Raw genomic sequence first — 12,413 nt, 5'->3', positions numbered from 1 at the left:
AATGTTGTAGCCCTGATGGTCCAGAAGTTATGTGAGAAGCAAGGATTTCTTAGGGCAATGTTTTATTAGACCAATTATGTCATTTGGATAAAATTAGACGAGCTTTTGAGTGAAAGACATTCCTCATCAGGTGTCATGAAGTCAGAGTCAATGGCAAGGTGGAGACCCAGGAGCCAAATTTGTGCTTGGCATAAACGGTCAGACCTCTCATTAATTTTAGTAGTATTTGTCTCCACTTATGCCAGGGTTGGATTTGGGTAGCTTCCTTGTTGTTGCTAGCTACTGGAACAATTCTAAGGCTCTACCATGGGTGAGGGTTCCCACAGGGGAAGTCTTACCAGTACAAAGTCCTGGGGATCTGTGGGGTGCCAGGACTAGCCTTTTGCCGGTTCTATGCCTTTGTATCCCTTCCTCAAGTTCTTGCAACTACAGGGGATTTCTCTGTCTGCTGTTCCTAAATCTCACTTTAAGACGGATTTCAGTGATGATGTAAACAGTTAATATTGCCCCAAACTACATAATTTTTTTCTGTAATGTACACTGGGTCAGCAGTGAGATTTTGTATACCCCTGAAATGAGGCTGTCAGGAATTGTGCATCTAAAAGATCCCTCCCTTTAATTCACCTAAGCCATCCCCCACTCCTCCAAATGGGTCTTACACCTGCCAGAACATTCAGCAGCATCTGAGTGAAAGAGGGATAACGCCGTAGCGGCAACTAATATTTCTCCTACCACATGCAAACATAGAGATACTGCCACCTCTATGCTAGGATTTGGAGGCAGGGACCCAATTTTAAGGGCAGTGTCTCATCCAAATTGTTTGCAGAGGTGTCCTTCGTAATGTCATCCGATAATTTGAAAAAGGAAGCTTGGTACATTCTAAAGGAGATGGTGACCTATTCTGCTGTTTGTTAGTGGAATGATTTTGCTGACTGAACTGCAAGAGACAGCATGGGTATACTTGCCTAAGTCTGTGCATCAGATCTGACAGAAAGAAACTCTCCAGGGTTTTAGAGTTTTTACACACAAATTTCTATTGTATACCCCTTAAGGGCCTGAAGGAAATGTACAATCTGAAAATAGGCTGGGAAATGGGATTGCAGATTTGTGTTTTTTTATTAGCCTTTCCATATTCCTGTTATTCATTATTTAAGCTTATATATTTTATACTTGAATCCAATCTTTAGTCTTTGCTGTTCTTTGTTAATATGCCCCTTAAGCATCTCTAAGCCAATGATGTGTAAAACTTCCTGGTTTTAGAAGGCATGGATTTGTCAATGTGTTATGATGTGTTTTATTTTTAGTTTTTGCCGTATTGTTCTGAAGTAACTGTGTATTGCATACAGAAGGCAGTGGAAGCCTATTCTTCTCTGCTATTAGTGGTTCAAACTACCATGGCCTTCAACAGGAGTGTAGCGGTCCACCTGGCTAGCCTCAGACTCCACCAGACTCAAATCAGTCCTTGAACTAACTCCTGTAATATGGTCCCAGCTATAATCTTTCTCTGGGCTTCACACCACTAGTGATAATGCCCTGGGTTCTTCTGTGCCACAGAGTTCAGTAGAAAATATAAACAGTCAAATATAAGCTTCAGCCCTGGGTTAATGTGCACTCCGGAGCACAACAGAAAATGTACACGGTCCACAGTGAACATCCACAAACATGGGTTAGTTCTCACCCTGTATTCTCCATTCTTCCTTGGAGAGACCTGCTTCTCTACCAAAACAATTCCCCCTCCAGATCCTCTCTTTCACTTTTGTTCCTGTCCCCCTTTTTTTCCAGAGCAGCCAGTCAAATTCACCTCATTTACTGATTGACTGAGCCAGCTGTGGTCTCTTAGGTGGGTGGCCTGTTACCAGCTAGCTAATTGCTCTAGGCTGCAAGCCTTCAGCCTGCTATAAAGAGTTATGACAGAGGAGGTTAGGCATGTTAGTCTGATGATAGGCAGAAAATAGAGCAGAATGACCCTACCTTAGAGGCTAACTAGTTCAGAGAGGCATGAGGTTTTGTAGGTAACAACTTACATGCAGTCAGCTATTTCTTTTGATTTGCAGGACTCCCCACATGTCCAGGAATTTGACAGCAGATGAGCAGTGGTAGCATTAATTACCACAGCAGAGCCCAGAGCTGCAGTAGTTAACACAGCCACTGCTCCCCCACCACATCATTTCTGTATCCATGACATGGCCAGATAACATGGCTCCATGTGCCAGCATGCAGGGCCAGGCCAGCGCGTGGGGATGCTCTGCAGCTGGATCCAGCATGTGAAGCCAGGCTGGCACACAGGGTTCCACCCACAAACCAATCCCGTGTGTTGACTCCATATCACCTCAGGCCTGCTGACTGACCCCATGCATGGGAACAGGTCTTTGGACTAGCCCTGCACCAGGGATTGGGCCCACAAGGCTGGATAAATTGAATACCACTGCTTTAGAAAGTCATATATACACTCAAAGGAGTGTTAGCCAGGACAGTGGATTCATCTTGCATGATCCAACAGGTTTAGTGTGGCTTAATGCTGATATACTGAAGGGGGAGAATTAACTGTTAGGGGTTAGTCCTTCTAGTAGGGTTTCCTGTTAAAGTGCACTGCAGTCTGAAGAACTGTTTATTTTTTGTTCAAAGGTTTCACCAATTTCATGCGCAGTCCTGCTTGTGACATATTTAACCCACTACATTGTGAAGTTCACCAGGATATGGATCAACCACTTTGTAATTACTACATTGCTTCATCTCACAACACATACCTAACAGGAGACCAACTTTTGTCCCAGTCCAAAGTGGAGATGTATGCCCGGGTGCTGCAGGATGGCTGTCGATGCATTGAAGGTACTGTCAGTGTTGTTTGTTACATCTGTCTACGTCCAACAGACATTTCTTCTGTGTTTGACACTGTATGTGCAGACTGAGTCCCTTTGTTCTTCATTCTCTTGATATCATGGATAAACTTTATGTGCTAGCAAGATTAGCTGATAATCTGTTCACTGAGGTGTGCCTCTCAGACAGACTCACACAGCGTAGGCGCTGGTGGCTTCTCCTGCTAGGTCTGTTATATAGGCTATATAACATACACCTCCATTGGCACTGAAGCCAATGGCAGAATTCCCTTTGATTTTATTGCCACCAGGATTTGTCCTCAGGAGTTTACTAATTAATAACCAATCACTATATCATAGGAATCATAAGTTCATCTGTATCTGCTCATTGTGCCTCTGTGTGTGCTAAGGTTTTCTGGAATGCATCCTGTGTTTTTGCTCCCAGCCCCAAAAAAGCATTGAAGAGGTCTGTAGCATTTTTAAGATGCTATCAGCATTCTAGAGAAGAAGCTGTAATAGTGAATTGTTGGAGATCAACAATGTCACGATGGCTTAGCAAAAACATTTTTCTTTTCTGATTCCATTTTACACGCTATGGATCTGATTATGCTTTTCCGAAATCAAAGGCAAAACTGCTACTCACTTTAGTGGGCTCAGAAGAAATCAATCTGTGTATTTGTGAAAATACGTTGTCATTGTGAGCATCAAAGACTGCGTTTCTTTCACATATTTGTTCATCTAGTATGTGTGTATGCACATACAAACTTAGTTGAGCTTGCAGTGGCATGCCAAGTACCATCTTGTCTTGCCTGCCTCTGATGCCTCTTCTTTATCTCATCATTGACCCTCTCCATCTTGAAGCGACTTAGGCCCTGCTTCACAGCAGCTTTCCACTCACAACAGTCCAAGGCGATTCATTCCCAGTGTTGGCCACTGATGTGCAGCTTGTGAAGGTTTTTCTTGCAGACATCAAGGAAATGGAGTTTGGGCCATCCAAGTTGATGGTTTACTGTAGAGTATGTTATTGGGGATTCATTCATCCATTGCTCATATGATTCATATGACCTAACTAACAGAGGCATCGCTGTCTCAGGAGCATGAACATAATGGGTATCTTGGCCTGTTCCAGATCAGTCAAGTTGGAAATTTTGTCATGTCATATGCCCAGGATATGGCAGAGACATTGAAGATGGAAACTGGTTAGTTTTCTTTCTTCCTTGGCATAAGGAGTCCACGTTTCACTGCCATACAATATAGAGCTAAGTATTCAAGCACTACAGATGGACATCTTAATTGACAGAGTGAGCACTCTGTTTTTTCAAACTCTCTTTTGAAGTTTAGCTATTGAGTTGCTTGCCTTTCTGATGTAAGTGTTAATTTCAGCTTCCAAGCCAAGGTTTTGCAAGATGATGGACCCCAAGTAAGTGAATGTTTCAATTGCTTCCAGGCTTTTATAATTTATTTTAACTTCAGGAGGGCAGTCAACTTGTTGACCCATAACTACTTTCTTCTTTAGGCTTATGGTCAGACCAAAAATGTCATAAGCTTGAGAAAAGCAATCCATGAGACTTTGTAGTTCTGCTTCTGAATGACTAACAATTATTGTGTCATCTGCAAAGAGCATTTCACAGACAAGAACTTCTTGGGTTTTCATTTTTGCTTTGAGATGAAAAAGGTTAAAGAGTTTCCCATCGGATCTGGTCCAAAGGTATACTCCTTCTGAAGAGTTACTGAATGCATATTTAAGTAGAAAAGCAAAGAAAAGTGTTGGAACTAAGACCCAGCCTTGGTCTACACCACTCTTGATTTCGATTCCATCAACCTGCACCATTCCTTGCATACCAACATAGAAGCTTAGGAGGCAAGCCAATCTTCTTCAGGATTCAGAACAAACCATTTCTGTTGACAAGATCCAAAGCGTTGGTGAGATCAACAAATGCTACGTACAGAGATTTCCTTTGCGTATGGCACTTTTCTTGTAGCTGTCTCAAGGAAAATATCATATCGGTTGTGGACCAACCAGATATGAAACCACATTGAGACTCAGGGTATACTCTGTCCAGAAGAGTCTGTAGCCTTATCTGGATGGCTTTGGTGAACAGCTTCCCAATGACCTGAAGTAAGGATATACCACAATAGTTATTGCAGTCACTCATATCATCTTTGTTTTTGTACAGAGTGACTGTGCTTGCATCTTTTGTGTCTTGAGGAACTACACATTTGCTCCAACACATACATATTCATTTGTACAGATGGGAGAGGAGGATGGATTTCCCACACTTAGTAACTTCAGCTGATATGTAATCGGCACCTGGGGCTTTGCCACAAGGAAGCTGATCAGTGGTTTTTTCTGCTTTGTCTACAGTAGGTTCATGATCAAGTATAGTCAGGGTTGAAAGGACTTCAAATGCCTCAAGAATAGAGTCATGGACCACATTTTCATGAGAGTATAGCTCTGAGTAATGTTCAACTCATTGATCCATCTGCTTATTACGGTAATTGATGACTTTGCCTGTGGAAGATTTTACAGGAGCGTTCTCCCTCAGAACAGGACCAGGAGCTTTTCTGATTCCCCCATACACTGCTTGCATGTCACCTTGGTTAGCAGGTTTTTGGATACTTTCACACAGGTGTAGCCAATAATTATTTGCATGCCATCTCACTGTACGTTTTACCTTTTACCAGATCTCTCAAAGCACCTGCAAGTTAGAGTGGCTAGGGTTGCACTTATATTTAAGGAGAGCTGACTGTTTCTCTTCTATGAGTGGGATTATTTCAGATGAGTTCTCATCGAATCAATAGTTTGAGCTGTGATGGAAGCCAGCACAAGAATCCAAGGCAGTTTGATAGATGGCTCCTTTGAGAAGAATCCATTTCCCCTCAGTAGTGTATTACATGGCTTCAGAGATAATACAGTTCCAGAGAGAGTCTTGATGAATTGAGACAATGTGCCTTCAGCTTTCAGCCACGTGGCATTTATTCATAGTAAGGAGAGTTTCTTGGTCTTGTACAATTTCTTGGGATGCAACCTAAGGTTAGTGCGTACCCATGAATGATCAGTATCACAGTCAGAACTCTGGATCACATGATGATTATAGCACAAGTCTTGTAAGGGAGTGATAATCAGACTAAGTTGATGCTACGAGATGCTTTGTGTGGAGGATTCATGTGAAAAAGGGGATTTGTTATACATTGCTCAAGCTATGTTCATGCAATAAGCTAAGGTCCACTTTCACTCATTTTGCTAACACCATTGGCACCCAAATAGTGAGGCCAGGCAGCATGTTCAGTGCCAACTGTTGCTTTGAAGTGTCCAAGCAGGAGGATTTTTTCGTTAGGTGAAATATTACTGATTAAGGCACTGAGCTGATTGTAGAAGCAGTCCTTTGATTCAGATGAAGTGGTGAGAGTTGGAGCATATACACGTAAGAGATTGACAGGACCAGAGGCAGTAGTGAGTCAACGCACCACTAATTTTTCAGAGTCCTGTAGCACTAAGAACAACAAATCCTTTCTCTGGTAAGGTATTTATTAAGCCACATTTATGTATTAAGGAATGGAGAAGTTATCGTGTTACAGGTTTCTTGTTCTTTGATAACAAAGGCAGGATAGTCTTTCTGTGGAATGTAGTGGCAAGAATTGGAAGCTACTTCTACCTAACTTTGAAACTGCATTTGTATCTGATGGGTAACATCTTCCAATTGTTATCATATAAACTTGACATAGGAGAATTTTGAACCTAGAAGTGTTGAGAGCTTTAGAAATCTACTGACTAAATATACTCATTTTCTTAAAAGAAGAACATTTTCTTTATTTTGCTGAGAGCTGCAAAGAACAGTAAAAACAAGAATAAATATAGAGGAACAAGGAGTGACAAAAATACGGGTTCTTGAAGCTAGTTCAGTGGAACCAGGCAAGGGGAAATCTAGAGCGGGTCTAGTGGCGCAGTTGTATCCTGCATTTTGGTCAAGGCCAGGGGAACAATAAGTGGGTATTTTAAGTGCGCAAGTCAGGGGAGATGGCATGTCCCCTCCTCTCATCCTTCCCTCACCCCAACCCACTGTTGCCACTGTCCCCAATGTCTCCAGTTGTCCCAAGGGTGGGAGAGCTCAGAGGTGCTCTTGCTGTGGCAGCAGCATGTGGGTTCCTCCTCCCTGCCTGATCCTCTGGGTGCTCCTCAATAGTCCAGGGGCAGACTGAGGGATGGACAACCTGCTTGCCACTGCTGTTTTCCTCAGCTGAGCCTGGCTCCTCATACAGCCCAGCTGGAATGGGTCAGGAGCAGCTCTGGAGCTTACCCTGGGGGCAGCCAGAAATAGCACCAACATTGGAAGTGGCAGGCAGGGCAAAAAGGAATGGAAGGGGAGAAGTGGGGAAAGGAGGCAGGGCAGAGAAGAGGGGAAGGGAAGATTCTTACGTGATTTGAGGACTTCAAAAAAAAAAGTGCCTAATTGCTGTTTCCACATGGGCAGGCTGGGGGGAAGCTGGGACTGGGGGGTGAATCCATCTCTGCACTTCTGGTCACTACTCCCACAGCTTCCTTTACAAAACCATGGACTTGCCTATGGAGCCAGACATCAGTTATCACAGATTTATGGGATGCTTTATGTCAAAGAGGGTGTCATTAAAGACCTGCACTGATGCAGCCTGCTAAAAAAGCAGAGCATAGCTTTAGACGTAAAGGTTGTTTGAGCTTTTTCTGCTGGGTATTTTTTATCGGGAACACACTGATTATACTTGCTCATGTTTAGTAATTGTTACTTCACTGTAACAAAACATTGTTTTCTGTTTCATTAATAACTATTCCCTTTGTTAACATGAACAGAACCTACTGTGGGAAAACACAAAATGAACTTGTAACCTCCTTTTTTAACTCTTAAATCCATTTGCCAATAACTGCATTAATACTTTGTTATACCTGGCTTTCCAGTTGGAAAGGTTATCACTATTTAGTAAACATGGATGTCTCCATGGGCTTATTTTTCAGTTCATTCCTTTTAGCTTGTTATAGGATACTATTGAGTGTTCCAATCAATTTCATATTCATGTTAGACTATCATCTTATGTACAGGAAACATCTCTAGTGCTAAATCTGCAGAGTTTGAAGTCAAACTTGAAGTTAGTGACATTGAAGCTAGTGTAGTTATACCAGGATTACTTCCTATATGTCTGTCATAATCTCATTCTAGCAACTCAGCGTTAAGATTTACTCCCCACTGGGTTTGTCTACATGTGTATTAATGTGCTTTTCCTAATGCACAGTAAAATAGTACTACTATTTTAAAATAGGCCTCTATTTTACTGCACATTAAAGCATCATGTAAAAAACTGCAGTTATGCTAATGAGCAGTAAAATAGGCACATTAGGTGTCACTTTAAAAACGTGCAGTTTTGGTATGGAGCATTAGGGCACCCTAATGCACAGTTATTTGGTACTGCACATGGAAAGTACTAAATTTAATGCACATTACAAAAAACATATTAATGCTCGTGTAGACGCACCCAGTGAGTGCATCTATACAGACTCTTACTGTGGCTGAGTAAACTGTGGTGCAGGTCATGCCAGAGTTAGCTGCTCCCAGGTGCAGTGTCTTCGTGTGTACCCAGGACCACCACAGTTTGAGCCAGGACAGAGCAGTCCCATCTTGGCAACAGGCTCAGGGAGTCAGCCCCAGGCTCTGGTGCTGGCCTTGCGGCTGGCTGGGGCATGAGAGTGCTGAAATGGTGGAGCCATGTGGTTGAACCCCTGGGCCTGCTTTGCCCAAGCTCAAAATGCTGCAGTCGTGGTCATTGTCCACACATGCATTTCTGTGCAGTAAATTACTCTGCTGTGAATTACTTACGGCAGAATTAATTAATTTACTGCTCCCTAATACCAGCACACATGTAGACGGTGACACTTTACTATAGAGCTAAGTAGTTAACTCTGCAGTAAAACACATGTGTAGATGCACCCCGTGAATGCTAATTCAGGTAGACTAGAATGTGTTAAGAAAAAACACTGGGAAAACATGAGATTCACTGTAATGGGTTAGACCATAGGCCCACATGGTTAAGTATCTTGAGCAGCAAGGAAATCCTCAAGCAAATGTACAACAACGCACAAAAATAAATCAATCTTGACCGCTGCAGTGGATAACTCCACACTGGGAATAGTCACTGAGGCTATAGCAAATCTTTATACTCAATTTAAGAGGAAGAACTCCTATAGAAGCAGGAGAAATGTTAAACCCTCCCAGGAAGAATGCTATCTCTGAAGGATGCCCCTTTTTTTCTGTTTGTCGTAATATTTTTCTACTGAAGGTGTACAGACCTGGGTGGTGGGGAAGAAGGCATTAAAGCAGAAACTTATATTTATATAGAAGCATTATGTAGAAACCTGTTCTTACTATTAGATCCTGAAGTGGACATACGCACATCAGTGTGATCCTATTCCTCTCTGTTAGAGGTCCTGAAAAACAGTTAACACAAAAAGTTAACACAAAACCTTCTGCTTTTTGTGATTTAGTTTTATGGCTGAGATGATGATATGATTCAAAAGTAGATACGTAATTTTTTTTATGGACTTAAGCAGGGTAGAATAGGATCACACTTATGTATCTAACAGGTGGCATAGGATCTAGCCCAATGAGTTTAATAGTTTTGGTGGAAAGCATGCTCAGATGCAGTTCTTATAATATTTGTACATAATCATAATGTGAATACCCCTTATTACAGGTGATGTGAAGATGGGTAAGGAGGGTGGCCTTTCCTTCTGCCTTCCCAGGCAGCCACTACTTAAGCATGTATCTCTGCCAGCAATGATAGCTGGTGCTTTGTGTCATCAAGTAATTATGGTTTCTATTTGTATGACTATGTTGCAGATGTATAGTTTTTTTCTTTCCTGAATGCCTTTGCCTATGTTCCAAGGAGCACTGAATTAAGAGGAAAATTTGGTTCACTGAATAATTTATCTTTCTTGGAGCCTTGACCATTCACTCACACTAATAAACCATATTTTCTTGGAATATAATGTGCCACAAACTAAAATATGTACCATTTTTGAAAGGCAGAATGAAGAAAAAAAGTTCTTTGTAAACAAGTCGACACGTGCAATTATAGCATGTGAATAAACTGCAGAGTTCATTGCTCTGGAGTTAATTGCTCCCAGGTGCGCTGTTTGGATGTGCACCAAGGAGCCATTTACTTTGGAACTATAAGTTTATTCATGCACAGCACAAGGAGCTGGGGTGGAGCATCCCCAGCTGACAGGATCTTGGGCTGGGGCACAAAGGAGCTTCAGAGTGGGGCTAGCAGGCAGGCAGCCCCTGTGCTGAACTACCATTGTGCCCCAGCCAGCAGGATAGTACTTATATTTACAAGTAAATTAGCTGACTCCAGCCTAATAAGGTCCATGTGTAGATGCTGAGATGTTTACTGCACAGTAAATATCTCCTGTAGCCACGCCCTCCTTGTCGTAACTAACTGAGTAACAACAGCTAGGAGGCTGAGCTTGCTCCTTGCTCTCCTCCCTGTGAGATGAATGCAGGTTTTACTTTCACTTTTGCTCTGCAACCACACAAACTGCTCTCGCCACATTTCTTGCATTTAATGCAAAGTGTAATTTTCAACAGCTGTTTTTTTGGGGAAAATGTATGCAAGAAAATATGGTACCTTTTTCCTTTTTATTTCTTAAAATCAGAGCTTTGCTAGAATGAGATATTTCAGATCAGTCTCTTCATTTTATAATGAAACTCTTGACAGAGCATTTCTTTACTTTCCATAAAACATTCAGTATTGTCAAAAAACGTAGAAAGACTACTTATGTCAATGAGTAAGTGCACCATGAGGAATAACATTTAACGTCACATACTTTTAAAAAGGCAGAGAGATTTTTATGGTAATATGCGTATCTTCCTGTTGGATAATGAAGTTGACTCCGAGGATATTTTTTAAATATGTTATTTGTGAGGAATGTATTACAGCTAGGATTAGCTTAACAAAAACTATGAACAGATCTGGTAAGTTACAGAAAACTGTATTTGTCAAGACACAGAATAGTACTATAAACGTGATACTTTATGCAAATCGATTTCAAATGAAATTTCTTGTGAAATTGGTTTTCCTGGCCATTTATGTGTGTATGATAACTGTGTTAACTTTTTGAAATGTTCTTAATCAGTTACATTAAAAGCTCTGTTATCCAGCATCCATGAGGAATGAGGGGTGCTGGTTCATCAAATATGCCAATTATCTGAGAGCTTAGCTCCAGCTGGTAGGTTGGAGGCATCTTTGCTTGTTCAGGCTGCTGCCACTTCTGTCATGTCTGGTGCTCCAGAGCTTTCACTCCCTGGCATCAGTGGGCCAGGGGACAAGGAGGGAGACCCTGTACAGGCTGCTTTGCCCTGGGCTGTGGTCCTTGAGGAAGAAGTGGGCCTCGGCTCATGGTGGCAAAACCGGAAGTGCCATGGTGGGAGTTCCGGTTTTGCTTTTGCTGCATCAGTCGACTGCTGTAAACAACAGATGCTGTCTATAACGGATGCCGGTTAATAGAGCATTCCAGATGGTAAAGTGCTAGATAACACAGCTTTTGCTGTACTTCTGATTTTCTTATAGATCATTTACTCATGATCTATTCCATGATTGTATTTATTTTCTTGTTTCATTCATGTAATAAAATATGTAAAAATGCTATTTACATGAGTTTTTAAATTAGTAAAATGACCATCAAAATTTTGGATTTACAGTGTTCTGTAGCAAAATAAAAAATTGTGATTACTCAGAAAAAAATTCCACATATGTTAATAGCCAGTATAGTATATAGCCAGGTAGTATATTATATTAAATGCAATGTGGTGATTTGAAACAGCAATAAGCTTATATAGCTCTATAATAAAATAATGATAAACTGAAAGCAGATTGATAAAATAATCTTTGATAAACAGAAGTCAATAGAAGACCTTCACCTCACCCTAACCTTAACTCACATATATGGCCCCATTAAACTGAATTATATTTACTGGTATGAATACAATGGGATGATTTGTTAAGAGTAGGATTACCAACATGAATTATTGTCACAGGATCAGGCCCTTATAATTAACGATTAGATCCTATTTGACTTGTTAGTCATCAAAGTAGACACAGGGCACGTCTACACTAGACACTGCATCGCCACAGCAATGAGCTGCTACGCTGTAGCTCATTGCTATGGTGACTTAGCATCACTGGGCACAAACCGTGACACTGATGCTACTGCTACTGTGCAGTAGCAGCTCAAAATAACCGTGCAGTGATGGGACTGTGCAGTATGACTGCGTAGTAACAACTGTGTAGTCAGCTGCTTGTGTAGCTGCAGCCACAGGCACCTGTTTGTTATCCTATAGCATCTCATTTGAGTTCCTGAAAATCCATTTAGTTTTGTAATCCACTTGTAATCTTAGCGTTAAGACTAAGGACCTCTCTAGATAAGCTAGGATACGATTCGCGATCTACACACTTGCATTTCTTGCCATGCCACACATGTGTGGTAGGTGGTATGATTGCGGGATTGCAAATCAGATCCCATCATTCCTACTGCTGGTGCAGGGGGACCCTGGGATCATGATCCCAGTAGAA

The 12,413-nt window shown here is 41.6% G+C and overlaps 1 protein-coding gene across 4 annotated transcripts in view; it reads left to right on the top strand.

Annotated features, from left to right (window-relative positions):
- Nucleotides 1–12,413, top strand: part of PLCH1 (phospholipase C eta 1) — a 215,964-nt gene that overhangs the window by 138,961 nt on the left and 64,590 nt on the right. For all 4 annotated transcript variants that reach the window (XM_090053310.1, XM_090053309.1, XM_090053306.1 and 1 more), the window contains one exon: nt 2,626–2,829. In XM_090053310.1, coding sequence (XP_089909436.1) covers nt 2,626–2,829 — 204 coding nt within the window. The remainder of the gene's footprint in view (nt 1–2,625; nt 2,830–12,413) is intronic.

The sequence above is a fragment of the Crocodylus siamensis genome, chromosome 6, assembly GCF_052110815.1.
Source record: "Crocodylus siamensis isolate JL-2025a chromosome 6, ASM5211081v1, whole genome shotgun sequence".
NCBI classification, from domain to species: domain Eukaryota; kingdom Metazoa; phylum Chordata; order Crocodylia; family Crocodylidae; genus Crocodylus; species Crocodylus siamensis.
The sequence above is the reverse complement of the archived record's forward strand: the minus strand, read 5'-3'. Positions and strand labels throughout refer to the sequence as shown.